This window comes from Anopheles nili, chromosome 3 (assembly GCF_943737925.1).
Source record: "Anopheles nili chromosome 3, idAnoNiliSN_F5_01, whole genome shotgun sequence".
Classification (NCBI taxonomy): Eukaryota; Metazoa; Arthropoda; class Insecta; order Diptera; family Culicidae; genus Anopheles; species Anopheles nili.
Window position 1 is genome coordinate 25,642,807 of NC_071292.1, and position 27,035 is coordinate 25,669,841.

The window sequence follows — 27,035 nt, forward strand, 5'->3', positions numbered from 1 at the left end:
TAATCAGTTTTCGGGAGGATAAGTGCGTGAGGATAAAATCAATTTCGATTCTTAGTCGTTTCACAAAACCGTACATCGAAGATGGCATACCTATGTAATGCAAAACAAACATATCAAACACGTTTCCTGTACGCGATTAACCGGTGTACTGTTATCAGTGATTGTGGTTGTCGTGTGTATTCACGTTAGAAAACGCTGTTGTTATTTTACTCTCTACAGAAACACAGTTGAGATTCGTTTGCCTGCTTACTCAACGAGCTAGCTAAAGTAGTGCATCTTCATCATGTTGAAAGTGTTTCACGTTACCGCGTCATGGTCCAAGATTGGTTTTTGCATAATCTGCACTTTACTATGCGTGAGTTTGTGTCCTCTTTTTTTTCGAAAATAACAAACGCCACCAATAATCAATTATTGTATCAGTATTTAAGTGTATTTTTACTGACTATCAGCACCATGAGCAGGTTTCAATATGAGCAGCTTGATGTGTTTATGGACATTAGAATGTACCGATTGATATTGTTTCTGGCATTGGTTGGCACACTTTGTCTAATGCTAGCATTCATAGGATTTGTTGGGATCTGGATAGGGAACCGAACTGTGCTGCATACGGTAAGGCTTTGGTAACCCACGTATATAAAGTATTTTATTTTCAAACGACATTAATGCCATCCATACAGTTTTGTTGGCTATTAATCATCTTTTCTTGTTTGGAGACAACTGTGGCATTTATCGGTTACAAGCAACGACACAGCATAGAAACGCAAATGGAATCCAATTTATGGTACTCAGTGAACAACTACCCTACAGATGTTAATTTGCAATCATACGTTGATTTGCTGCAAATGCAGGTACGCATGAAGCTTTATATCTTCTCTGTTTCCGTTATCATGTGTGTAATCGTTTGAAAAAAACATTTCCTGTGTTCTTTGTAGGTGCAATGTTGTGGAGTGAACAATTACACGGATTGGCTTAAAGAGATGCCCCCAGATGATATCACAACCCATGACAAGGATATTGCAGCATTGTTTGTTCCGCTTTCTTGTTGCGATCTCACGGATAATGAAAAATGTTCAATATTTGAAGCTGGGTGTCAAAACAAAATGTACGATATTTTATACGAAGTTGGACATACGGTGATAGTATATACGCTAATGGCGATAGTAATACAGGTAAAGCAATATTTTTTCCCCGAAATAATTGGACGGTTTTGATCAACTTAGCTCTTTGTCTATTCCACAGTTGTGTGCAGCCGCTTGTATGCTTTTACTGTTGCCCCATCTGAAGTTTATTAAACCCAACGATGAAAACGTATTTCAGACGGATACGAGGAGCTCATTTGGTTATACAAAGTTACAAAACATTCGTGAGTCAAGCGATTCACCCTAGTATGTAATGGTGCATTTATCGTTATCTTCTCTATCACCCCATGTGAATGAAAATAGTATTGTATCTTAAACAGCTTGATAAGGTACTTATGATAACACATGTATATTGCATGAGCAGCTTTGTCACTCATTTTTAAGTTTGAAAGCACGGAATGCTCAGCATCGAATCTAAACATGCAAAGTGTAGTGTATAAAACACTGAAAACTTACCTTAATAATACATATTTTACTTAGAATTCAAATAAGCAAAGTATTAATGCTAATCTAGTATACGCCACGTGTTCAATTGAAATGTGTCGTAAAAATATATAATATATATTATATTATGATTACTACTTCCAATAAATAAAATGAAATGGTTTGTTTCTGGTTTTTAATCCTATTTAAAATTAATTTCATTTAAATTTTGGCTTTCTTTTTATATGAAGCTAATCAATAGCAAACAAGTGCCAAAGAGCATATTATAAACACTCATGTTAGTTGGAAGACATTACGCCACTTCAGTTTGACGAATGCGAGTATCAAAACAAAAAATTGCACAGTTTTGTGGCCCTCCTTTCTGGGTCTGTAATTTCGCTTTGTGAGGTATATATCGGGCGAATTTCAACATGAGCAGCCCAGCAAAGCTTCAGGACCTGCCACCAAAAGAAGGTTATCAAAGCATCCCATTCAAGCGGGTGCCCGCTAAAACTTACTTTAAAGGTAAGCGCCAGAAGGAAAGGTGTTGATTATGTCATCACAATATCACCGGGAGGAACCAAATGATTCTAACATCGTTTTGCATTTTGTTGCAGGTTGGCATATGATTGCGGGTTACGCTGGTATATCCACCTTTGGACTGTTTCTGTACTGGCTCAATGTAAAGGAAAACCACCGGAATGATGTCGAAATGCGCTCTGCTAGAAATGTCATCTATCCGTTGCTCCTTGCCGAGCGTGATCGTGAGTACTTGAAACAGCTTCGGCGAAACCGTGACGAAGAAGCGGAACTGATGAAGAACGTCGAGGGATGGGAGGTATGCTACCCGAAAATTTAATTTCGATTGAAACCAATGTTCTAATATATTATTCACTCGCTTTATATTAAGGTTGGCACCTGGTACGGAGAACCAGTATTCAAGACGCTCCCGAAGGATAAGTTGGTCGAACCAACTTTCCAAGAGTTTTACGTTCACACCGACTACAAACATATGGCTAAACGTGCAGACATTAAGCTGATGAATTAATGAGCCTCTTCGAGCAGAATTGTAGAGGAATGGTTAATTGAAATTAAATAAAATTTGTCGTTCCTGTAAATAAATCGAACTTGTTCTAAATAATCTCCGAGAAATATGCCCCAGAAGTAAACAAAATGAATCTAGACTAAAAGTATTACTTCCGGATGATGAGTAACTAAGAATTCCAGGTTGATTTTATTTAGATTTTTATATTTCAATTAGAAGTGTTTTGAGTGCGTCAATTTCTCGCTTGGCTACTGTAGCAACAAATACTTTTTAATCCTATTTTAAGTATTGTAGTGTTTTATACGAAAGCAGTAGCAATCATCTGTAATTTTTATTTTAACTTCTGTACGTTTCTGTACATAATATTTTCAAATCATAATTCAATTATTACAAACTTCGACACGATTAAACAGAGCTGCTCTCAGTAGGTGGTCACGCCATGAATCTTGATTTGTTTAGCCAAATAGCAAGCAAATAGAATGCCAAAGAACTGTAAAAAAAGAATGATGGTATATTTTGAATATTAGCAACTATACAGTATCATGTATGTTTCCATCGAACCTGAATAACGGCCAGCGCTACACCAGCGGCACCTAGGCTTACAGCGTGTGCCTTGATGAAATCTCCAAACGAATTAATGCATCCAGTAGTGCGAAGGGTGCTGTTGTTCGCATCGGGGCAAGATACATATCCAACCGCGCCTATAATTTTGGAAGAGAATAATTTAAGCTCGTTCTTTTTTTACAGCATGATAAATTCTTACCAGTAAGAGGTCGACAGCAGGTCATCGGAAGGAATGTTTCATTAAACTTGTTCGAGTTAGCGCGGGACCAATCCAAACTGCCATCAACACCACAGCAATCGAACTAGAAAATTGAAACAAAATCATATAATATTCTTAAAGAAGCAATTAATCGAAACTGTTTAACTAAATACTCACGTCAACCTGGATCTCATCCCAAATTAGTGTAATATCGCCACTATGTTCGTTGCCGTAGCTTTTCATCGAGGAATTTAATGCGTTGCTCACGAGCTCTCGAGTATCGTTGCGAAGCACGTATCCACTAATACCAGCTGCCAACTCCAGAATGAATATCAGGATCAACAGGACGGAGAACTATTACGCAGCGAAAAAGGAAATAGAAAATGCCACTGATTAATTTTCATTTACATATTTTTAATTTGTTCAGCTTACCGTTAGAGTCATGCAGTAGTTTTCCTTATAGGCTCCACAGCATCCGAAGAAGGCGATTACGAAAATAAAAGACCCAATCACAACCAAGAAAGTGGGTATGCTGAAAAACTTCGCATCCAGAATATCACGGAAACTGTGGTATGCACCTTGCACGGTTAAACCGACAGCCATTATGATCACCCCGGTGATCTACAAGCAACAATTAGTAATTTTATATTTTAAGGTTCATGATTTTTTCAATAACTACTCCTTTTTTACACTTACCACAAAGAAAAAGTTGAATAGAAATAGTAAATATTTTATTAAATTTGCACTCGTTGATAGAGCCATTTTGAAAGATTATTTAGAACTGAAAGGATAAAAACCGTTTATATTTAAAATGTGTTCATTTAATTATCCTTTATAATCATTTGATCGCTGTTTATAATTGTTATCTTCACTGTTATTAGAGAGTGTAAAACGAGCATAGTTTTTAATACTATAAATTACTGCATTTATTTCATTTTGATTAAGGTAAAACTTGTCATTTTAGCTTTTTGAAAAAATATTAACTCATTGCGTACACCAAAAATCCAAACACTACCAATATTCTAAAACGCCATATTATGTACAAAACTGGCACGAAAAATGCATTACGATAGAAGTTATATATAACCAATTATAGAGCAAAGTGCATGTCATGTGTACTAATATTCCCTCAACATGCAAAAGGCATGTTACGATTCCAGAAGCTTCACAGCTCATTCGTCATCCACCTAGGGATTCATTTGAATTCGACAAGAATCATGGCCGTTCCCACCCGGAAAAGATCCTACAGTTTATTTACTCACAAGTACGCTCAAATTGCACCGTGAATGCCTCTACCAATGAAGGCGGGAAGTGAAATTCTTTTCTTTTCTCTGCGAAAAATCCCTCCTGCTAGACGCTAAAGATTAGATAAGTGGTTATCGGGCCTAGTGTTACAGATATTGTGTGAGGGATTGCAAGCGAGTAAAGATGAAGCGCAGAAGTTGATTTAGGTAAAATCCTATTCATCAAAATTCCTCCCATTTGCCATGCCAATGTGTGTTAAATTGCCGGACCTCCACGAACAGACGATATCAAGTCAGTGGCGCTCCAACAAATTAGCACCCTGTATGCCATCACATATTTTCAACGTGCGATGAAATTGCGGCCACCGAGAGCTGCATCCGAAGGTGCAAGGTCACCAGCTCCTTTCCGTGGAGCAACCTGTCACGCAACTCAGCACCCGGTGTGGGTTGCAGTGCTCGTAGTGGACGCACGCAAACTATATCCTCCACCGTTTTCGTGCGGAGCAACTTTCAAGCTTATTTATCCACGAGGCGCGAGTTTGATCATGCTTGATTTCAGGGCTACAAATTGTGCCGTTCGTAGGATAAATTGAGGACTACTTTTGAAGCTAGCAAAGTGACACCGGAGGTGCCTTCGTTGGCAGCACTACCACCATTACCATCCAGCATGGTAAAATCGTTTTTTTGTCGCTCTCAACAGCATATGGGTGGTGGGGTTACCGATGCACATGGAGGTATCGCCGGGCATTCAATGTTGACTTTTATGCTGAGTTTGCCCGGCCCCATTGGGAAAACACCGGAGTAGTAGTGGGATGCCGTCTCTCTTCTTTTTTCGATTTGCTTGATCCACATTTCATAACACTTGTAAATTGATCATTTTTCCATTTCCAAAACAGCTGTCGGTTGGTGTGAGGCGGTTGCCTTCATTACGTTTAGCCTCGCTTTCGCCCAAAGTTATCGCGATTGCTGCGCTGTTCCGTATACATATATCGCCAAGCGAAATATAAGCTAAGCCGCGCAAAATGCTCAACGTGGCCAAACTTTATATGGTGTAGTATTTGCAAGGTTACTATGTGGTAACGATTAGTATCATGTATCTTAATTTCATCGATGAATCATATTACTGCCGATAAGCTAGAAATTTTGCTTAAATAAAATTCGGTAAATATTGATTGCGAATCGAAAAATAGAAAACCGCATAAAACGCCAATTCGTCATGGAGGTTCTTAGTGTGAAGCTCTTAACTGATAAGACGCGTAGGAGTGTTACAACGCTGCGACGAAGCAAACTAACTCACCCGTTACAAAGGTGATTTTTACCTATTCCCAGAACACTACCGAATATTATTCAGCACACGTTTCACCAAGATTGATCGTTACAATCGTTACAAAGTAGAATAATTACTATAGGCACGTGTTTTTGTAATACAGAACAGATCACACACGCATGCAAACTTTGACTTCCACTTGCCGTCTGGTCGGGGTCGTTTTAGTCACAGAGTCGGCGAAAAGATCCCCGCTTCGTTCGCGGGCAAGTGATAAAATGCGAATGGATTGAACGTGGTGTGTAAGCCAAGTGCGTCAAACGAACCATACGGTAGGCACATTTCAGCACGCTAACACGCTCTTGGAATTTATAACTATTATGGATACAATTATTTATTTAGTAATGATTAATTAGAATGCATTAAAATTGACCATACGAAACATCATCATATTAAACATGTTATATGTTAAACAACAGCTCGCAATAAAATCTTATTTGAATGATAGATAAACTAAATATCTCATAAGTCATATACTTCATGAGAGGTTGAAATCTCCTTGCATATATTCATATCCTTTCATATGTCCTTTTTACTTATGTTCAGGTCTAACATTCTAAAAAGTGTTTGACACCCTATGGATGTAGGTCTCATACATCTGGACCTGCATTATACAGGAACCACGGCGCACTTTCGTGGACAATCGCATTACGTTGTGAGAAATGATTCTAACGCTGTTGCATGAATAGTATTGATCGATGACGAATGCCTGCGGAAATATTTTTTTTCTGACGTAGAACGCGATAGCATCATAATTGTAACTGTAGATTAGTGCATTTTTTATGATTGCACTCCCCGGCATGTTCGTTGTATCATCGTTTTGCTTAACATATATCTATCTACATTCATAGTCAATAGCTAAAATCGAATTTTTAATGGAAACTCTAGTACGAACTTATACTTTGGCAAAAACATTTTGTAGCCTTATGTATTAGTTGTTTTGTATCCTTTGATGTTTATCCGTTAGTATCATGCAGAGTTTATTCAACTTAATTGTGAGCATATAGTTGAAAGAAAACACGAAATTAAGGTTGGCTGTACGTGTTTAACCAGGTATCATCTTTTACTTGTTCATTTATGTATTACAAAATGCCACATTACCATGTGCAACTTAAACTGCAAGAATCTTCAAAAATCATTCTTATGATAGCACGTGTTGCGAAACCACATGGCACGCTATACTATTTAAAAATATTTAATTTTGTACCGGTTACATGCATCTTATGTAGCTTTAGCTCATGATATATCTTCATTTAATCTATTTTTCTTTATTTTTATTGCACATACATGTTATTATTGTGTTTAAATATAATTCAAATAAATAAGTTTTAGAAATGGCTCCTTTTTCGGCCACAAGTGTTGTACACGTTGGCTGGCAACCATGCTTGTAACGTCAAACAAAAATTTGACAGCCGCCAATGTTTGCGTTTTGTTTACTGTCAACAAACTTGCATCTGTTTGGTATCCTGCTTGTTATGGATTATAATTTTTCTACTTGAAACCAGTAAAGTTATTCAAAATATGAATATTTCTACTGATTTTGGACCAGACTCTGGTGGGAGAGTGAAGGTGAGTTAGAAGGCATAATTTTCCTCAAAGCATTTTAATTTTTTTTGTTGGTTTTCAATGCAGGGGCTTACTATAGTGAAACCGGTAGTTTATGGTAATGTGGCACGTTCGTTCGGTAAAAAGCGCGAGGAAGACGGTCATACACATCAATGGACGGTATATGTAAAGCCTTACAAGAACGAAGATATGCACACGTATGTAAAGAAAATTCACTTCAAACTGCACGAGAGCTACGCGAATCCAAACCGTATTCTGACGAAACCGCCATATGAAGTTACTGAAACTGGTTGGGGTGAATTTGAAATTGTGATCAAAATTCACTTTCATGATCCAACGGAACGGCCGGTTACCATGTACCATATATTAAAGCTCTTTCAATCACCTATCCTGGACGGTGAAGTATCTACGCAAATAGAAGGAAAAAAGGGTCTCGTATCGGAACAGTATGAAGAGATCGTGTTCCAGGAGCCTACACAGCTAATGCAACAACTACTGACGAATGTACAACCCGTCTCAACCGGTACATGGAAACATGATACAAATTGTAAGTCAGCTTCGGAGTACGTACAGTACAAACAGTAAATTCAAATTTTTCCTATTTTCTGTATTATTTCAGTCGAAGAGAAGAAAGTACAAGCATTGGAAAACATTATAGAAACGAAGGCCAAAGTCATATCTGAAATAGCTTTACTAAAAGAAAAACTTAAACTTGCGAGAGAAACGATTGCAAAATTTAAAACTGAAATGTCTAAGGTGCAAGGACAACAGCCAGCAACGTAAAATGAATCATTTCAGTTGGATATAGCATAAGAATAAGCTGACATTGAATTAATCTTGTATTTTATGTAATAAACGTTAAAATAAATCGCAGCGTCGAAGGAAGGATAATTAATGTTGATTGAATTGGTTACAGTTATTTCTAAGCACCGAAAACAGCAAATTATCGTAATGTTGGGCATACAATTTTACGACGAAGCTAATTTTAGTGACTCCCAATAGTGTAGTCCCAACATAATTGTTCAACGAGCTGATGTAACGTGACCTATTTACCCATCAACAGTGTCATATGGATGATGAAATATTCGCAAATGCATTGGTCAATGCGATCATCGGTTATATTGCACCATTTATGCAAATGTTTCACAACGCAACATTCAACAAGTATCGTTCGAGATTTTTTAAGAACACATTTTGCCTGCTGCTTTTAACAATATTCGTATGAGACTTCCTCTATGCAACAGATCATCTAAAATTCAAACCACGCGCATAGCATAAAAGCGAGTGCTGGAATAACGCTCCACTCCGTGGTTAGGAGTAACATTAAGCCGGGTTTTGGCAGTGTTCCAAGATTTGACGTCCTTAGCGTCATGATAGCGATGTGCTGTATCGAAAGACTGTTTGTTTTTCTTGAAAGCAGATTTTTTCTTTCCGTGCCGAATCAGGCGAGCAAGAGCAGAGAATGAGGAGCGTCCCCGGTCGGTGGATGCGCAGTAGACAGAAAACGAAAAGCCTCGACCGGTTTGCGCGAAAGGGGAAGCATGCATAGAAAAAGTGCGTATTCCCGCGCCACCAACGCCATCGCGCGAAAAAGAGAAGGATGTCAAAAACTTGTTCTCGCGCGCGGCTGCCGGCCAAACGCGCGTGGTTCGCGTTCACGATGCGCGTTCCTTCGCTTGGCGTTGGGCTCTCCCTGTCATTCTTGTACCGAAAGCGCCAGGATTAAGATCGGCGGACGCGAGTGAACTGTCCCGTGCATCGCATTCCGCGCGGGTCACGTCAATCGAACGAAATCTATCACGGCCACGGTCCACACCCTAAGTGCGCGTGGAGAACGATACGAAAGGACTTTCAGGCCGGTCGGGAAAGGTGGACTATCTCTAGCGATAAGCTCCGCGAAAGGTGCGCGCGATAGTGCCGTGTGGTGTGACAGAAATCGAAACCAGCGAGCGAAATGGCGCAAGTTCAAGAACAGAAACTGTGCTACAGACCCAAAGAAGCAGTAGAAAGCTTATCCGTCAACATGGGAGTTCAAACCGTGCGAGCTCAGGGCAGCGTGTTGGGATGTAAGTATGTCATAGTTGTTTGCAGAAACTGCTGCCCAGCTGTGATACTCTTATCACCGTCCTCCGTCAAGAACAAGTGCGTGAGAAAACCATATGCTTCCGAACATAGTCGGTGTGTGTGGTTCCATACGGTGCTGAGAGGCGTAGGAATTCAAAATTTCTCCAGTGTTCGATATCAAACTTCTGTATTTATTTTCATCCCCCTGGAAAGGGCATGCGTTACCGTTTGTTCCCGTCGGATGTGGTCATTGCCCTTCGGTAAGGAAATGTGAGCGCTCCCTATGTCCCTACAGTGGTTTCACACTGCAAAGGAGGACAAGTACGAGTTTTCCATCCCACGACATATCGTCGTAGGTAGCTCCGAGCATCCAGCTTAACCGCAGATAGGTGAATCACTTCGATCCCTTTTCGCTTTTCTCTTCTTCTCCGTCAAATGCATTTCGTCTGGTTCTTCCTTACGTCTTAGCGGTCTCGTTCGCTTACAGCAGAACTACGGAATTCAGGTTCGGATGAACTAAAATTAAACCAACGTGTTGGAATACCAGTCCCTGCACTGCCGTCCCTAATTTCCCTCGGCTCGGAGGAAACTAACAAGGGGTGAGGGAAAGTTATTCCGTTGCACCCGATACGCCGTTTATTTGTCTAGTTTGGTGCATATGGCAGCGGTTGCGCGTGGCATGAAACTAGACCGAGATATCTCCACTACATTATCTGAAGGCTGGAATCATGGTAGTGATGATTTCACCACCAACCTAGGGAATTTAATTTACGTGCTGGGTTTTAGATCATCATCTGGTGGGATTTGTGAAGGTTACGATTCCCTGATGGACTGACATTGGAAAATAGCTAACCATGGACTACCATTCCACATCACGCGTTTCATGTTCATGACTCCTTCAGACCTTCGGTGCACCAGAACCAACGACGACGCTACAGTCAGCATCCCATTTTAAAGCCGGCTCTACATGGGTTGGGCTAAAACAGGCTTCATGAAGGTTTAGGTCACGAACAAACCCATAACGCGACGTGGGACGAATAAGCTTAAAGATATCTTAATCTTGACATACGCACATAAGAACAGACAAAAGAGGCAAGCGAACCTCAAATTGTTTGATCGTCTGCGGAGCACATATTTTGCAAACGTGGGTTTGACACTCTGCAGTCACAACATTGCAAACAAATTCATCTCATTTATTAGCATCGATTGATGCCACATCGAGGGATTTTTTTCTTTTTTGTCAAAATAGCACCGGCGCATTTGTTGTGCTCAGACAATATCCGATGGGTGGCAGGGAAGCAAGTATGATTCTTGTGGCAAAGTTTATAAATACACTCTCCTCATAGCATCGGGGAGAATGGTTTGCAATCGGTTAATTTGAATCGGTATTTAAAAAATGTGATTCAACGGGTAAATATTTCAGTAACATGGTAAAAACCACATATGTTCCACCAGCAATGTGTTGCAGTATTTATTGCAAATTGTCAAACCTAGAAACCGTACATTTAAGCACCACTAAATGGTGTACTAATTTACACGCCCGCGGGGGTTGATTGCACCAGATTGCGTATAATTTACAGCATATACGCAATCCTGTAATAGAGTTACATTTTCGTCCCTCGTCTTGAGCGGCTCCATTCCGTGCGACCGAAAGGTCAGCCAGAGGACACGCCGAACGCATCCTCTGACGCTGGCGCGAAAGAGCGATAGCGCCAGAGGGCAGTATTTGCTTCTTTTTTTTTCCTCTCTACTTCCCGATAAACCCACCCTCGGGCCGGGAGTTTTTCGCACCGATCGCACTTCACATTTTGGGTCACGTCACGGCGGCGTATTTTTGTTGTCGTTCGCCTCTTCGAATGGGTATCATTCGTGCAGGATGGCAGATTGGTGCAGTTTAATTTTAAATGCTTTCGCTCCATTTCTTCCATTTGTTAGAGTTTTTCTCCGACAAATGATTCATTGCAGTCTACGTGCGAAACACCGACACTGAGGTTGAACTGAAGAGAAAAAGAGAGAATAATGAAACGACTTTTCCCGTCCCGTAGGACAAAACAAACGTCGGGTTGCATTTGACATTGGGTTATCCTTCGCGTCCACGTGGTGCGCCAGAAACCGGCATTCGGTCGGTGTTCGGTGAGAAGAGAATTTTCTCCCATTCTCAACAGCAAACACATGTACACGAAGGTGGCCCCAACACGCCGTATTCGGGCCCCATCAGATAGCAACAGGTGAAGCAGCAACAGACGTAGGCCCTTCTAGGCATGCCTCTTCGCGAGTTTTAACGTGGAAATTCTTCGTTATTTCCCACGGCCGTATGTTGGGATATGTTCGTTCGTCTGTCGTGAATCTGGCGCCAAAAGCGTCGTAATGTGTTTTCCTATGCTAAACGTTTCCTCCACGTGCACGATCGTCACGAGATATTGGGAGTTGTTTTCCTGCCATGCCACGATTTACGATGTGAACTGTAGGGCATTGTTTCAATGATTTGTCGTTTTTCAATACTCAATATTGCATGTTCACCATGTGCATAGAGAATCATAAAAGCTTGTTTTACGTTCAACAAAGTTTTCATTTTACTGTATGCTGCTACACCATGTTTTATTTAATTTCTAATTGCAATCTAAACTTAATTTTAAACCAAATGCAACGTAAAAGAGATATATTTTACTGTAATAAAACGATCTCGAATTTGATTGGACATAAAATCTCTAATGAACCATAGCGAGACATTCGGCCCTAATTTGCTTAAAACTCTCCCTAGCGTAACGAAGATCGGTAGCCCTTCCATCGGCCACTCCCTCGGGGAAATGTGTAAGAAAACGGATACCTTCCCCAAAGGGTGCGCTTCTTCAACTCAGTGCATCGATGAACAAATTGTGCCTTCCAACGGTTAACAGCAAAAGCTACCGTTTCTACCTCTGCCACTTGGAGCTGCATATTAATGTTGCATTTTCGCCAAAAGTCCCCATTCAGCAGTGGGAAGTACGGGAGAGACGAGCAAGAGAAATGGCACCTAGCAGCCACCGGATGTAACATTTTTGCTTTTCATTTGCCTTCACCTAACCCCAAAACGGGGGCTGTTTGTCTGAATCAAGCCTTGATAGGGATCGACACAGCGGAAAATGCAAGCAGAAGCGAAAAGATGCAGTCACCGGTTATGGATCGATGCACACCACCCTGTCACGGGCTGTCTATTGTTTCAGCAATGCCCATTTATGCTCCCAAGCTTCGAGGGCGGAAGGCTCTCTGTCAAAGTGTGACTGATTTACATGGCGTGGTCCGGTGGACGAACGGAACGGGATGTTTCCATCGAAAACCACGCTGCTCGTGGAAAAAGGCACCAACAGAACCACGAGATTCATCCGAGGGTGGGCGAAATTTAATTGCCTTTTAGCTGTTGTTCTACTGTTGTTGAGCTGGGCGTTGTTTTAGGTTACACGATTTACAGCGCAAATGTAACTAACGGGGCCATTTACGTGTGCTCTCCGATTCTCTCCATTCCTTACAGCCCTCATCGCGGCACGGTACATATTGGCCGTACTCGGCTCGATCGCGATGGCCATCATCTATGGGCTGAAGGTAAATCTGAGCGTGGCGATGGTTGCGATGTTGAATCATACGGCCCTTGCCGATCATGGCGTGTCACCGATTGAAGAGCTGGAACACTTAAACGCTGAACCTGTCTGCCAGGGCAGCAACTCAACCGAAGCGGTCGAGGTAAGTTTCGAGGATCCCAGTTTTTGTACATGATGTACTTAATTAATTTTTGCGCTATCGAAAAATTCGAACCTCAAATAACTTTGACTGCATAGCTATTGGTAGAGAAAAAATCCTCAAAATATCGTGTGCATTTGAGTTAGATGCATTTAATTTCGGGCGAACAGGGGTACTATTTGTTATGCGAGAACTTATTTATATGCACAACTTCATATGAATAATTATGCAAAACAGATAAAGAATGCATTTCACTCATTTTATTTTTTAATTTACCAAACAAAATCGGTTTGCTTTTCGCGTATTACTAACGTTTTACATATGACTGAAGTCTGATAACAACGATCGCGACGACATGAGATAGGATTGAATTATTGTTCAATTTATGCCCAGCAAAACGGTTTCGGTTGCCAATTTGTCTGAATGATATCAATTTATAGCCCGATAACAGCTCAACAACCCGGCAGATATGATATCTCAGCAAGAGGACCGCATCCGTGGCAACAAAACCTGCACACCATTCAACACATTCACGAACGCTTGTGACCTTTCGTGGCATTTGGATGGTGGTTTGCCGGGTGGAATGACAAAAATTTGGTCAATTTGTCTAGTGGCACATTTTAATCAAACAACCCCTCTCGACGAGATGAGGCACATGAGCCGCAGATTAATCGACGATTGCTCCTTCATGCCAAATTGTAAAAGATGCTAAACTCAGCGCCAGGCGCAAGAGCGCAGGTCATGGTCGTTCTCAGTGCAATGCCCGGAAAATGACGATGCTCAAGTGAGAGTGCGAGCGCATTTCAATTGGAAAAGAATGTTAAGAATCGCGCGAAAATATGAAAATGACGAAGGAGTCGCAAAACATACGAGAAGGCGTAATGGTTTGAGTTTCGCTACAGGCGTGTTGTAGCTGCGATCGCGAACAGATGATTTTTATGGTCCTCTTGATCGCGTCAGCATCTCGGGGTTTCAGCTGGCTGTTAATTGGTTTCCCTTTCAATGGAGGATGGTTTTGCAAATTTATAACGAAAAGAGACTACAAAAACGATCATATGAGAGGTTTGAATTGTGCGAAATCAGGGTAACGGGATGCAGTATTGGCGCATTGTATCCAATGTAAAATTCACTTCCAATACTGCATTCAATTGGCAATGTGTGCTAGCGTAAATCAATGCTAATAAGAGTGCGTTCTAAAAAGTGGAACGTAGGTTGATTTTCCGATTGTCATATAAAAAAGATATTGTTTCCTCATGACTATATTTATTGCTTATACACCAACCCTTAATTTGGACCGGTGTACGTATGCGTCAGTTCTAATGTGTCGAATCTTTCACCCCCTAGGATGGTCCATTTATCTGGAGCGAACCGGTACAGGGCGTCATCCTAAGCTGCTACTTCTGGGGCTATCTGGTCTCGCAGGTCCCGGGCGCTCGAGTGGCCGAATCCTTCTCTGCCCGCTGGGTAATGTTCTTCTCCGTCCTGATCAACGTCGTGTGCACGCTGCTGACACCAGTCGCAGCTAAAATGCACTTCATCGCCATGATTGTCATGCGCGTGGGTGAAGGCATCGGTGGAGGCGTTACATTCCCGGCCATGCACGTGATGTTGGCCTCATGGGCACCTCCGAACGAACGCAGCGTTATGTCCGCCATCGTGTACGCCGGAACCGCCCTTGGTACGGTCATTTCGATGTTGATGGCTGGTGTGCTGGCCGGTACATTCGGCTGGGAGTCGGTGTTCTACGTGATGGGTGGCCTTAGCTGTCTTTGGATGGTGCTATGGTTGTGGCTGATCCAGGACACTCCCAGCAAGCAACCGTTCATTAGCCAGGAGGAACGTGACTTCATTACATCGTCACTTGGAACAGGATCTGCCAGCGCCCATAATGAACCGAAACCACCCGTACCGTGGCGCAAGGTGTTCACCTCTGGTCCATTCTACGGAATTCTCATCGCGCACATCTGCAACAACTGGGGCTGGTACATGTTGCTGATCGAGCTGCCGTTCTACATGAAGCAGGTGCTGCAGTTCAACATCAAGGAGAACGCCGTCGTCACGGCCATCCCCTTCCTGACGATGTGGTTCTTCAGCATGGCGCTCAGTAAGACGTTGGATGCGTTGCGATCACGTGGCAAGATCACGACAACGATTGCGCGCAAAACGGCAACCTTCATTGCGTCGGCCGTTCCGATGGGTTGCTTGCTGGCGCTTTGTTACATCGGTTGCCAGCGTGGCCTGGCTGTGACTCTGATGACGGTTGGCATTACGGCCATCGGAGGCATGTTCTGTGGGTTGCTCTCGAACCACATTGATATTGCGCCAAACTACGCCGGAACGCTGATGGCCATCACTAATACCGCCGCTACGTTGTCCGGTATTATAGTGCCCATCTTTGTTGGCCATATCACGCACGGAAATGTAAGTGTATTGCATTGGAATGTTCAAGCGAATCCGCAGGGTCTTACAGCGCTCTGTTTTCCATCTTCCATTCACAGCAAACCATCGGCGCCTGGCGAGTGATCTTCATCGTGACCATCGCCCTGTACATTGTGGAGATCATCGCCTATTTGTGTCTGGCATCTGGCGAAGAACAACCCTGGAATAAGGGCAATAAACCAACAGGTTCGATTGAAACCGCTGAAGCTGAAGCAACTCCGTTGAATGCGAAAGAATCGAAACATAGTTATAACGGTTAAATTCAGTAAGGCGAAGACTATCGTCGTGGTTGGGAAAATAGCATTCATCTTAAATGGCAGGAAAAAGATGTAAATCAATGACACGACGCGCTAGATGCTCAGTGCTAAGTTGCCGTTTCCTTGCTGTACAATATTCTCTCTTATTTTCTACTACCACAAACGGTGGTTCTTCATGGATATCATATTCAAGCCATCTTTAGTCGATGAAGGAGTTTGAAAAACGAAAGAAAGAAACACTGCACTATTGATTGGATTACTCAAATATCTGTTTCATTATAGAAGAGATATTCATAAGATGAACATGCAGTTGTCCTAGCGTTTCAATGGCAAAGCAATTAGGTGACAATAGTTAGTTACTTTAGGCAAGAAGCGGCTTAAGTTTATTCTGAAAATTAGATTCATTTATTCTTAGTGCCGGTGACTATATGTGACTGTACAGGCACGCATTTATTTTATTTTAATTTCGTCAATAGGGAATCACGCATGCAGCATGTGTACTTATTGAATCGATGTTTTTAAAATCAGCATTTCGAAAAAGATGGTCTGATCGACTGAACAGCAGCAGGAGCGCATATAGTACTGTGGAAAAAGATACAAAGAGTAGCTTGATAGCTTGAGCATGTTTATGTAAATGTATCATGCAGCACAAAATATTATTTAGTAACTGTACGAAGTGCTAAAAAAGTGGAAAAATAAACCTTTACATATATTGAAGCTATAATTGATGTCATATGATAATCAGCTTCTCCGTTTATTTTAAAGTAAATTGCATATCATATAGTTCATCCATCATACAATCGAAGTTGTTATAGTATTTTTATATTATTAAAAAAAATGAAGAATCTTGAATTTTCCGAATTATACTAGTAGACTGGAAATCCGCCATGGTTGCTAATAGCAACAGAATAAGCTGGATTACTCTGATTGTCTAAAATGTTAAGGCTAAGGGTTCGTTTCCAATGGCAACGTACGAATGATGCTCGTACGGGAGTCATCGTTGGCCATTCTTTTCGCAAACGTGTAACACGAGGGAGTTTGTCTTTCCTACTAAGCATTTTGTTCAAAACTTAAAATGGTAAGTGGAAATAATGTTACATAAGTGAATATTTCATTTAGCGGTGCGAAAAAAAAGGATTTCATCTTAAAACATTGTTCTAATCGTTCAGGCTACATCGCATAATTACGATCGCAGTGTAAAACGTCGTTATGAGAGTGACCGTCGACGTTCTAGAAGCGTAGAGCATCACCGTCGTAGCCGTCGTAGTCGATCCGATTCCCGGGACCGTTATCGGTCCCATTCACGGGACCGATATCGTCACGGTTCGAGAAATCGATCTGTGGTCCGTGGTCGAGTGTCGTACCGCAAATCGCCGTCCTCCAGCCATTCTCGGACCCGAATCCGGGTTGATTCTCCGGAACCGACTCGCTGTCTAGGAGTGTTTGGATTAAGTGTATATACGACGGAGCCCTACTTGATCGACATTTTCTGTCACTTCGGAACGGTGGAGAAAGCGATTGTGATATATGACGCTAAGACCAGACTGTCGCGTGGCTTTGGGTTTGTGTATTTCAAGACGGAACAGGAAGCTACGATGGCTCGAATGCATTGTAACGGGTTGGAGATGCATGGCCGCAGAATACGAGTAGATTATTCTATCACCGAGCAACCGCACGCTCCCACTCCCGGAATTTACATGGGAAGAAAGACTGGAAGGTTAGTTTGTTGGTAGAATTTTTATTTTCTCGTTTTACATCTTAGCAGTATGTGCAATGATTACTTTTTCATTTCATATAGCCGTTCCTTATCTCCTCGATATAATTCACGCAAAGAACATCGTCGCAGCCGGCGTTCTCGGTCTTATTCGCATTCGTCGTATGATAGCCGTTAGGAAGACGAGAAACATCGAACATTTATGTAAGTCGAACAATATCATAGAATCCTTGAAAATGCAAAATATTTCGAAAATAAATTAGAATGGGTCACAAAAACTGCTTAGAAGATAAGGGAAAAGTCAAATGAAAATTGAATTTGTGCCTTTTTTAGAGGTACAGTGGGTCACCTAAACTATTTAGAAGATAAGGCAAAAGTCAAATGAAAATTGAATTGAATTTACTGATTCTCGAGAAAAGTTTTATTTAGACACAGGTTTGAGCAGACATTTACAGACATATTTTTAGTGTTTATACTTTAATTTTCCATATATTGTACCCAATGGTCATTTAACGTAGTTTATCATTCTAATATATTTCTAGATTAATCCAAATCTTTCTACACGGACCGATCTTATCGACGAGATTCTCGAGCAACAGCGATACATAAAATTTTACCTTGTATGACTAATAACCACATTTCATCCAGTAATTTGAATTGTATGTTGTTGCTTAATGAGCATAATATTATTTTTGCAAAAGCTTTGTACGGTTCAATTTATTTCAATTCACCCAATCGAAAACTAATACATATATCTAAAACTTATCTAATGTAGCGTGCGTTTAAAAGTTGTTTTTCCCATTACCTTAATTTATGGAAAGAAAAGTATTTTAACAGTTCGTTCGAGGCACATATTCAGTTACATGGTTCATAGGTTATCTACCAGCTGTAAGATACGTAAGCGGCAGATTTTATTCACTTCTCCGAGAGCAATTTCCAGTTCCTGGTCAACGGTGTTGTGAATCCTTTGGGAAACGCTGCGAAGTATTACTTCGAACTTAGAAGCCTCGCGAACACACACCACGAACGGGAATCCGAACTTCGTCTTATAGCTATGGTGAAAAAAATAAACTATATTGCACTGCGACGCACAGCTTTCTGCGATGTAGATTACCTTTCATTTAAATCGGTAAGTTTCTTTTTGTCTTCCGCTGATAGATTATCCAATCCCACCGAGGCATGTTCGATAGAGGAATCTTCCGACAGTTGTTTTGTATCCAGCATTTTTCCAGCTAAATCCGGATAGAGTCTGAGAATCTTTAGCTTCGTATCAGCCGGAAGACGGTCGAGATAACTTTGAAAAGCACCAATCATCGCGGTAAAACTCTTAAATGGCAAGAGTGCTGAACAAAAAATTGCTGCCTCCGGCCAACATTCTATTACGTTTTCAAACGTTTTGTGGAACTCTACAGGTGAAAGTGCGTTCAGTTGTTCTAAAGAGAGCTTAGGCCGCCTGAAATGAAACCGCACAACGATGTTAGGTTGTTCAAACAAATGCTTTTTAAGAAGATGTATTTCGACTCAGAAATTGAACTTTACACTTACATTTTTGATCTGCTAAATAGATGGTGTGTACTCCTGGGCTTAAGGTGACCTAATGCGTCCTGTTGCAACAGATAACTGCTTTCAGTTCCTCAACAATTGAAACTGTACGCCCGATTGATGCTTTAATCGCTATTTACTATCTCCGTAGCATTTTGTTATTATTTTGGAACGCAGCTTCCAGCAGTGTTCACACAAACTGAGAAACCTGTTGTATGGAATCCATTGATGATTATGCTGAAATATGTTATTACATTTAATAACATTCATCCAAATTTTAAAGCGCTGCTACGAATGCTTTTTGTTTCAGTTATTCCATAATCACAGAATCATGTTTGGCATTAAAGAGAAAAGATAAAATTTTTAGCAACTTGCTTTTACATGTTTATATATTTGTCAAGGATGCAGTGGAATTAGTTAATTTTAATAGACTTTTTTAAAATACACTATGTCTTACAAATTATTTCATTACAACTAAAATTTATCTTGAAATTTGTTATAAATTTTAAATTGAAATGAATGCAATGAAGGTCACCCATCCCTAATAACATTAAGTTCCTGAAGGGATGTGACATTTCCAAAAGCTGACAGCCCCATAGAAAAGATAAATAAAAATCAAAACAGCTAACTCATTGCAACGCGAATAAGAAGCGGAAGCTATTCCCGGTGTTTTCTGTTAAATTATTCAGTACATTTCCAATAATTCACTATGGTAAGGTGGCATTATATTCCCAAAATGCTTTTGTATTCTTTAACATTACTTCCTTTCGTTGGTGTCACAGGATACTGCCATTAAAGTGACTCCTAAAATGCCGAACACTTTCAACGAGTTCTCTGGGCACTTGGAACCTCGCGATGAAACCTGTGTAGCTCAGCTGCAGGCGGTGCATCCAATTAAACAGTCGGAATTAAACGTAAGCATGTTCACAATCCTTCATTAGAAGAGCATTCTACTTCACCCTGTTCTTATATTTGCAGTACGATCAGCACCGCCACAACTTGAACATGCAGATGCTCCGGAAGCGCGAAGGTCTTGCAGCACCACTGAAGATTGCGATGGAGCTGAAAGCAGTCTCGAAGGTCGGACATTTGCCGTTTCTCCCATCAACGAACGTCGCCCGTGATGTATTGACCGGCCGCGATGAACTGATCGAATATACAGATATATTTAATTTGGAAGAGCACCAAGAAATCATGCGCCAACCTCATGCGGTGATGGATAAAGCTCTGGGAATGATGTAGGAAGGATATATATTATACGATACCAGCAGGGAAGGATTGGTTTACAATAAATTCGATTACAAGAGAATAATCCTTCACCTGTGTTTAATATGAATCTTATAGACTATCATCAAATTATAGACTATGATAAAATGAAACTGGAATCTGAGTTTGGGACCTGACGGTAAATAAATGAATGGAGATCGAAAGCAACAAAATATGTATATTGTACGAATGATATTTGTAATTTCATATTAGCTCGTGTTGTAAAGTAGTGCAAGTTCACTGCGAAAAAGCGCTCCTTCAAAGGTATAGTTCGTTATTATTTATTCGAACAATAGAAGTACACCCGATGCTCTGCAAAAAATCTTAAAGAACCTATTCTTAATCATTTCAAGCATCGTTGTGTAAAGCTCAAAAGAAGAAATAAAGACAAACATAAACTGTCCACGCACTGCACTGGCAAAACTACGCAAATTTTTATATAAAAGTAACAAAAGAACATACCAGCTAAGAGCTAATAATGTTCTGTACTAAAATGTTAATAGCACCAGCTACGCTAACGCTTCCATTATTTCAAACGCTTCAGATGAAGCAACGCTTCGGCGCACTTTAGTGTCATCTGTACGACAAAGTTTTAACCACTAAGCGTTTTATACAGCGCCACCTATGAGTGAATACTTAAAACTCTTAGTACAGATGTTAGCGCCATCTAGTTTATGTTATATGAAGTATTTTTTATAGCACAATTAGCGCCATCTATTGCTCAAACCTGTGTACTACTATTTTTGGTTAGCATGATCTCCTGTTACTTTTGTGTAAAATTTGAGCGGTTTTGCCCGAGCAATGCGCCGATAATTTTTATTTTCCAAATCATCATTGTTTCATATCTCCTTTTAGCCTCAACACGCTGTATATCCTCTTTTACCGAGCAAGCAAGGAGATTGGCGAATCTATGTATTCGCAATATTGGATGTTCTTTTATTGTTTGAGTGATTTATAATGAACTGCATTTTCGATAGGGCATTACCAATATATAATCACCAATGATCTTCGTGCAGCAACTGCTGGATACATGTTGGTGGTCCTTCGTTCTTTAATGCAGTAGCTAGAACACGTTTCAACATCTTCTTGCTTTCGAGTTCCTTTTACTTATTTTGATCACAGGGTCCTCTACAGCAGTTCAGAGTCTGTTCGATTTTTTCATTAATTTTTGGCGGTTGTATGTAATAACTATGTATATATATGCTTATATCTATAATTTAATATGATATATAAGAACGTTAAGATATTTTACTTGAATGAGGTCACTTTTTGCAGTTTGTTTGAGACAAGGAAGCTACCGGCCACAAATGATGTTTTTTGAATAAATTTGTGTTGGAATAAAGTGTTAATTTAATTTAAGTACCATTTAATTGCACTTATGAATCATTTTACTTTTAAAGTCATAAGTTAAGCTAGCATAATAATGTGAGAAAAATCATGTCGAATGTGTCGAAAACCACGATCCTTGCTGTATCGCTAAACTGCTTATATTGTAAAGGAAATATAAACACAACTGTTTATCGGGGCTTTAAAAATTGTGAAATAATTTTGTAACTTCTTTGGATATTTCAATAAAATGTAAACGTAATAATTATGTCTGTTTTATTCACTCTTTATCGGATGTGATTTTGATCGTATTTGTAGTTGATAATCTCACATCTAGAGAGCGCTACTTTTCCTTTCGTCTATTGATTTGAATTCGTCGATATTTTAAAGTTATAAATGGATCTTTTATTTTACAATAAAATATGGTTTTGATACAATTGTACTCTATTGAATAATTCGCAGTTTCGAAATACGGCCAGGCCGTTCTTAAATAAATAGCAACAAAAATTCGCAGCTTCTCCTAAGAATTGATAATGTAAGCTGAGGAACGAGCCTCGTTGAGGGTTAGGCACAATGTAGCACAAATTTAACGATATTTTTATAATAAATCAGATCGACATCTTAAACATATGTGTTTCTAAATTAAAAAAAATCTCAAGTTTTCCTTGTGCTGACCTTTAGCTGAGGATCAAATATACGTATATCGATCATACTTTACCCCTAGCTTTTGTGTTTTGTTTTAAACCAAATTTCACAGCCACACGCTCCATCAGTTGACTCAATCTGTTTTTTTTTCGCCATGCGACAAAATGGCACCACAAAAAAAGGCACCGAATGCAGCGCGCATTGATGAATATTTTATTTCCACAGTTCCCGAAACCAACTCCGCACATACATTGTAGGCCACAAAATCACATTTAGAAAGTAGTCAAACTGGTTCTAGCCGCTAGAACGGCCCGGTCGGGCGTTCGTTATGCTAATCGCCAATCCTCGCCAACGGTTTCCTTCCCATAGCGGGAGAATCGAATTAATCAAGCGATACGTGATGGGGATTGAACCGTTTTTAAAGCGATTCGCTATGATCCCCGGGCCATGACGGTCTATTTTAGGATCTTAAAACATTCGTCCACTTGGTGCACTTTTGAAGCACTCCATCCTTCGTCCAAAATGATCGAATTTTTTGGAACTTTTTTGCTCCAACCAAAACCCGAACCCCAAAAAAGGTTGCCTGAAGCTGGGAAAAAATGATTAGAAAATCATCCTCGCATGAATCACGCGCATTAAACCCACATCAAGACATAATCAGCTAACGCCACACGCGCTGCCAGCTTCGCTTCGTCCTAATTAATGGCTTGTATCGCTAATAAACGCCTGGAAATGGCTCTCTTTTGCTTCTTCTTTTTCTTTCGCGTGTGTGTTATCTGTCCTCCGTGGAATGGACCAATTCCCGGTCTGGTCTGGTCCCTCACAGATTCCGTGCGTCAAAAGGAACGCATTTTATTGAGCTGGGAGGCTTCTTCTATTGCTCTCTCTCTCTCTCTCTGTTGCTCTGCTCTCGGGCTACTTGGATGACCAAAAACCGATGTCCACGGGTTAGCCTGAGCTGAGGCGTCTGCGTGGCAAAAAGGCAGCCATTCCGGGCGAGCTGGAAACCGGAGCCTACTAAAAAAAAGACGTCGACCGCTCGCTTGATTATAACAGCACGATAAAAACGCGCCGCATCGAAGGGGCTGGTTGGTTCAACGCTTTTATGTCTTCATTTTGGCGCAGACTGAGCAGAGGACACACACACGCACACACACATACGCACGAAACGCGTGAGGTCGTGGCCGAGGGGGATGCTTTGGCCATTTTCCTTCGCGCTTGGTCCCCCGTTCCCGGGGTGCTATCTAACTAATTAATTTTTCGACCACAGGATCGCAGGAACAGGCAAGGGGGTGGATTGGGGACGACGACGTTGGGGAGGGTCATCGTCATTTTCCCGTTACCATGGGGACGGAATCGCAGCCATTCGTAAAATGGGCGCCGAACGTGGGCTGGCTCATGGGTGCTTTTTTTTCTTCTTGGGGATTCGATTGGATTGGAATTGAAATATTTACATCTTTATTTCGTGACGCTGGTTTAATTATTTTGGAGAGGGCAAGATTTTGTGATGCTTTGTGTGATGCGCCGGAAATAAGTGCATTTTAAATGATAATTTGATTAAACACTCTCACACACACGGGACGAGAAAGCTAATGCAAGGGTGGTTTTTCTGCAGAAGCTCTCTCTCTTCGCCCAACAGCACGATGTTTACAGCGAGGCTAAAGAAGTGCAATCACATGCACGGATTAGCGTTCGTTCGACGATCGATTGCACTTGAGAGTTTCCTAACCTAACCTGCTGCAAGGGTGGCTCATTGTGACATGGTCGCAAAAACAATCACACTTTCAATTAAATTAATCACAGAAGTGCCCTCAGCATGTTACGCAGCATGCGAATGAAGAGCAACAGAAAAGCATACTTCATCGGTTTGATATGGATATTGAACAGCGATCAAGAGCCCTTAAATGCGGGACTACAGCACTTTAAAGATAATTTAATGCTGCAGAAATAATGGGCTGTTTCATCACGCTACAGCTGATAGAAAAATAACCAACAAATGGTGCGTTATTTGACGATGTATGAAACATTTGCTTATTTGCAATGAGCTTTTAACGCGAGTTTTTTTTGAAAGCACAACCTTAAAATCGTTTATCAGCATTTACTGGCTTCATAGGTATGATTTATTTCGATACTCATGTACCATTTTCACGGCTACAACTCGTAAACTTCATTCGACATGTTTGAACTACATCGACAGCAACCATTTCATCACTTTCACAAAGAAACAGCCCATGAAACTCCATTTTTTTGCAGCCCTTTATCCCGTTCAAGACCTTACAGACCTGGCCTTTTCCAGGCGAGCGTGAGAACGTTTAAATGACGCGTCTGCGAATTATGCATACTAAAGTGGAAAAGAAATTAACAAAAACACCCCCTCCCAAACGCAGCGATAATGTACGCGACGGCGTACGAAAGACGGCAAAAAGCATAAACGCAAATTGCATCTTTTGTTCGTTTCCGCCCGACTGTTCGGTGCAATCAAATGCAGCCCTACAACACGAGCATTCGGTGCGAGCGCCCGCAGTAATTGCCCCTTTTTTACCATTCGCCATTTGTCCTTACAACAACTAAAAAAGTGATAAAACGACGTTCGCATAAAACACCTCCCCCACGGCGCAACGCAACGAGGCGGCGTTCGAATTGCATCGCATCCGGTGCATCTTTCGAGCCGGGTCGAAGTGCAAAAATTAAAAAAAAAACACCTCGTCTTGGTATCTCATTTGCAAAAAAAAAACCCAGTGTTGGTTGGTGCTTGTTTTTTTTTGTTGTTGCTGTGTTTTACGATAACCTCCTCCCTCATCCACCCCCAACGCGTAGGTGTTTTGGGGGTTGCATTTTCGAGTGCAGTTCAGCTCGCGTCACCTTTCGTGGGGAGGGAATATGGACAACGGAGAGAAGTGAGGGCCAGAAGAACAGGCGGGGAATGAGAAACCCACGACGAAAAGGGGTAGAGCGTACCGAAATAAAAGCCACAGATACATATATTTCCCTAAAGCCGAAGCCTTTGGAGAAACGAACGAAGCAATGAAAACGGCTGCAATGAAACGCATCGAACGCCGATGGATGGCTGCGTTTTTGTTTTCTTCTCTTCGTTCTTTCTGCGTCCTAAACGGACTTCTGCGCGTTTATGATCGGGCTGGGGTGTCGTAAAAAAAAACAGATACCCCACAGGCCGTGGGCTTTATCGAGAACGGAATGAGACCCTGAACAGGTCTCGGGGAAACTTTCGACGGTGGAAATGGACAGAGAAGCCAGGGGGTGAGTTATTTTAATTCCTGCTCCGGATCTGCTTCACAAGGGGGGAAGGGGGGGGGGGGGGGCCTGCACGGATCCTGACGCAGCAGCGAACCAATACGCGGATAAAGGCTTATCGGGTCGTGATCGGATTGGTTTTAATTAGCCACAACCAACGGGTCGCGACTGCTGCGAGCTGCCCCAAAAAGGCACCATTGGACACGCCAGCGATAGGAGAAGCTTTATTAGGATTGCCGTAAGGCTTTCGTGTGTGTGTGTGAGAGAGAGAGAGAGAATGGTTTTTTTTGGGTTCATTTTGAGGGTCGATCCACTCCACTCCGATTCCCACAGTTTTTACGCCATGCAGGGCGAGATAATGGAGCTTCTCGAAAACAATAAAAGCAATGATAGGGGACATGCACACACATACGGACACACGCACACACAGCGAGAAAACATATCTGTATTTCTCAAATGAGCCCCGTTTCGTAGGGTGGAAAGAAAATGAGCCTCGAAATGGAGGGTATCATGAATAGGACAATCGGCTTTTCGTGTGCTCGCTTTTCAATATCAACCATATATCACTCGCATTCAGGTTGCGTGTGTGTGTGTGTGTGTGGATGAGGATTTTTTTAATTCACCCCACCCCTCTTTTCACATCCGGAACCATCACTCAAGAGAAGGTGAACAAAATCCTACAAAATGCTGATCGTTGTTCGTGTGATCCTGTTCGAGTTTTCCAAGCGTCGTTTTTACTTTTTTTTTTGCTTTCGCCCCAAACGCAAATGGAGAATGAGAACACAGCATAATGCCACCGAGCGTTTGAAAGAATGCTTCCAGTATCTCCACACCCGGGCCAACGATTCCAATCAAAAGTCATATTCATCCGCACCTTCAGACGTCCATTTTAGTCAGCATCGATTCCAGCCTTCTCAGCCGGCTCGGAGTGGCTAATTTATGGCACCGAGCGCATCGAAACGAGCCACGACAGAATCTTTCGATTTTCTCGGGTCTTTCTCCCCTCCCCCCCCCCGTCTTCCACGGGTTTCCTTGACACCTCGCCCGGCAAAGCCCCGGATAAGCGAGCTAGCGAAGGGATTGTGCGTCCTTAATTGATTCCCTCAGCGGTTCCTTGGCCGGCAAACGGCCATTCTCTTTTACGCCCTGCTCGGTTTCTTCCAGGGTGCATAAGTAGAAGGCGTGTTGCCCGTGGCAACCATTCGGTACCATCGAAGGGCCCTATCTAAGCAGGGCTGCCTGTGTGAAGAAGCGAAACGATGCGGGAAAGCGTCTCTCATGGCCTGCCTCGGTTGGTGCAGTCAAAGGACGG

The 27,035-nt window shown here is 41.6% G+C and overlaps 8 protein-coding genes across 8 annotated transcripts; 6 read left to right on the top strand and 2 right to left on the bottom strand.

Annotated features, from left to right (window-relative positions):
- Positions 1-283: 283 nt before the first annotated feature.
- LOC128723943 (CD63 antigen-like) lies at positions 284-1,715 on the top strand. The gene is made up of 5 exons (XM_053817708.1): positions 284-355; positions 421-609; positions 678-848; positions 933-1,169; positions 1,240-1,715. Exons 1-5 carry the CDS (start codon positions 284-286, stop codon positions 1,384-1,386), a joined length of 816 nt encoding a protein of 271 aa, XP_053673683.1. The 3' UTR covers positions 1,387-1,715.
- A 201-nt stretch (positions 1,716-1,916) lies between these two features.
- LOC128725280 (NADH dehydrogenase [ubiquinone] 1 alpha subcomplex subunit 13) lies at positions 1,917-2,674 on the top strand. Its single transcript, XM_053819011.1, has 3 exons — positions 1,917-2,087; positions 2,180-2,400; positions 2,473-2,674. The coding sequence occupies exons 1-3, from the start codon at positions 1,994-1,996 to the stop codon at positions 2,608-2,610; spliced, it is 453 nt and encodes a 150-aa protein (XP_053674986.1). The 5' UTR covers positions 1,917-1,993; the 3' UTR covers positions 2,611-2,674.
- A 156-nt stretch (positions 2,675-2,830) lies between these two features.
- LOC128725197 (CD63 antigen) lies at positions 2,831-6,107 on the bottom strand. Its single transcript, XM_053818921.1, has 7 exons — positions 5,912-6,107; positions 4,067-4,151; positions 3,803-3,991; positions 3,548-3,724; positions 3,371-3,473; positions 3,169-3,308; positions 2,831-3,097 (listed from the first exon to the last, which is right to left on the bottom strand). Exons 2-7 carry the CDS (start codon positions 4,130-4,132, stop codon positions 3,029-3,031), a joined length of 744 nt encoding a protein of 247 aa, XP_053674896.1. The 5' UTR covers positions 4,133-4,151; positions 5,912-6,107; the 3' UTR covers positions 2,831-3,028.
- Positions 6,108-7,459: 1,352 nt separating this feature from the next.
- On the top strand, positions 7,460-8,374 carry LOC128725954 (YEATS domain-containing protein 4). The gene is made up of 3 exons (XM_053819726.1): positions 7,460-7,507; positions 7,571-8,051; positions 8,124-8,374. Exons 1-3 carry the CDS (start codon positions 7,460-7,462, stop codon positions 8,285-8,287), a joined length of 693 nt encoding a protein of 230 aa, XP_053675701.1. The 3' UTR covers positions 8,288-8,374.
- Positions 8,375-9,239: 865 nt separating this feature from the next.
- Positions 9,240-16,696, top strand: LOC128727299 (sialin). Its single transcript, XM_053821193.1, has 4 exons — positions 9,240-9,570; positions 13,077-13,285; positions 14,627-15,703; positions 15,781-16,696. Exons 1-4 carry the CDS (start codon positions 9,459-9,461, stop codon positions 15,979-15,981), a joined length of 1,599 nt encoding a protein of 532 aa, XP_053677168.1. The 5' UTR covers positions 9,240-9,458; the 3' UTR covers positions 15,982-16,696.
- A 218-nt stretch (positions 16,697-16,914) lies between these two features.
- On the top strand, positions 16,915-17,870 carry LOC128723944 (transformer-2 protein homolog beta-like). Its single transcript, XM_053817709.1, has 3 exons — positions 16,915-16,929; positions 17,148-17,695; positions 17,777-17,870. The coding sequence occupies exons 1-3, from the start codon at positions 16,915-16,917 to the stop codon at positions 17,868-17,870; spliced, it is 657 nt and encodes a 218-aa protein (XP_053673684.1).
- A 535-nt stretch (positions 17,871-18,405) lies between these two features.
- Positions 18,406-19,376, bottom strand: LOC128726314 (2-oxo-4-hydroxy-4-carboxy-5-ureidoimidazoline decarboxylase-like). Its single transcript, XM_053820117.1, has 3 exons — positions 19,238-19,376; positions 18,807-19,145; positions 18,406-18,744 (listed from the first exon to the last, which is right to left on the bottom strand). Coding segments are annotated over exons 1-3 (525 nt in total). The 5' UTR covers positions 19,240-19,376; the 3' UTR covers positions 18,406-18,560.
- Positions 19,377-19,872: 496 nt separating this feature from the next.
- On the top strand, positions 19,873-20,504 carry LOC128725904 (proteasome maturation protein). Its single transcript, XM_053819678.1, has 3 exons — positions 19,873-19,946; positions 20,017-20,148; positions 20,213-20,504. The coding sequence occupies exons 1-3, from the start codon at positions 19,944-19,946 to the stop codon at positions 20,474-20,476; spliced, it is 399 nt and encodes a 132-aa protein (XP_053675653.1). The 5' UTR covers positions 19,873-19,943; the 3' UTR covers positions 20,477-20,504.
- Positions 20,505-27,035: the final 6,531 nt, after the last annotated feature.

Bases quoted from the DNA above. Each gene is read 5' to 3' on its own strand.
- LOC128726314 (XM_053820117.1), bottom strand. The intron at 18,745-18,806 runs GTAATCTACATC...TTTTCACCATAG, and splicing joins CTTACCGATTTAAATGAAAG to CTATAAGACGAAGTTCGGAT.
- LOC128727299 (XM_053821193.1), top strand. From the start codon at position 9,459: ATGGCGCAAGTTCAAGAACAGAAACTGTGCTACAGACCCAAAGAAGCA. The intron at 13,286-14,626 runs GTAAGTTTCGAG...TTCACCCCCTAG, and splicing joins ACTCAACCGAAGCGGTCGAG to GATGGTCCATTTATCTGGAG. The intron at 15,704-15,780 runs GTAAGTGTATTG...TTCCATTCACAG, and splicing joins GCCATATCACGCACGGAAAT to CAAACCATCGGCGCCTGGCG.
- LOC128725197 (XM_053818921.1), bottom strand. From the start codon at position 4,132: ATGGCTCTATCAACGAGTGCAAATTTAATAAAATATTTACTATTTCTA. The intron at 3,725-3,802 runs GTAAGCTGAACA...GCTGCGTAATAG, and splicing joins ACTACTGCATGACTCTAACG to TTCTCCGTCCTGTTGATCCT. The intron at 3,098-3,168 runs GTTCGATGGAAA...CTTTTTTTACAG, and splicing joins TAGCGCTGGCCGTTATTCAG to TTCTTTGGCATTCTATTTGC.
- LOC128725904 (XM_053819678.1), top strand. The intron at 20,149-20,212 runs GTAAGCATGTTC...TTATATTTGCAG, and splicing joins TTAAACAGTCGGAATTAAAC to TACGATCAGCACCGCCACAA.
- LOC128723943 (XM_053817708.1), top strand. From the start codon at position 284: ATGTTGAAAGTGTTTCACGTTACCGCGTCATGGTCCAAGATTGGTTTT. The intron at 356-420 runs GTGAGTTTGTGT...TTATTGTATCAG, and splicing joins TAATCTGCACTTTACTATGC to TATTTAAGTGTATTTTTACT. The intron at 849-932 runs GTACGCATGAAG...TGTTCTTTGTAG, and splicing joins TTGATTTGCTGCAAATGCAG to GTGCAATGTTGTGGAGTGAA.
- LOC128725280 (XM_053819011.1), top strand. From the start codon at position 1,994: ATGAGCAGCCCAGCAAAGCTTCAGGACCTGCCACCAAAAGAAGGTTAT. The intron at 2,088-2,179 runs GTAAGCGCCAGA...ATTTTGTTGCAG, and splicing joins CGCTAAAACTTACTTTAAAG to GTTGGCATATGATTGCGGGT. The intron at 2,401-2,472 runs GTATGCTACCCG...CTTTATATTAAG, and splicing joins AGAACGTCGAGGGATGGGAG to GTTGGCACCTGGTACGGAGA.
- LOC128723944 (XM_053817709.1), top strand. The intron at 17,696-17,776 runs GTTAGTTTGTTG...CATTTCATATAG, and splicing joins ATGGGAAGAAAGACTGGAAG to CCGTTCCTTATCTCCTCGAT.
- LOC128725954 (XM_053819726.1), top strand. From the start codon at position 7,460: ATGAATATTTCTACTGATTTTGGACCAGACTCTGGTGGGAGAGTGAAG. The intron at 7,508-7,570 runs GTGAGTTAGAAG...TTTTCAATGCAG, and splicing joins ACTCTGGTGGGAGAGTGAAG to GGGCTTACTATAGTGAAACC. The intron at 8,052-8,123 runs GTAAGTCAGCTT...GTATTATTTCAG, and splicing joins ATGGAAACATGATACAAATT to TCGAAGAGAAGAAAGTACAA.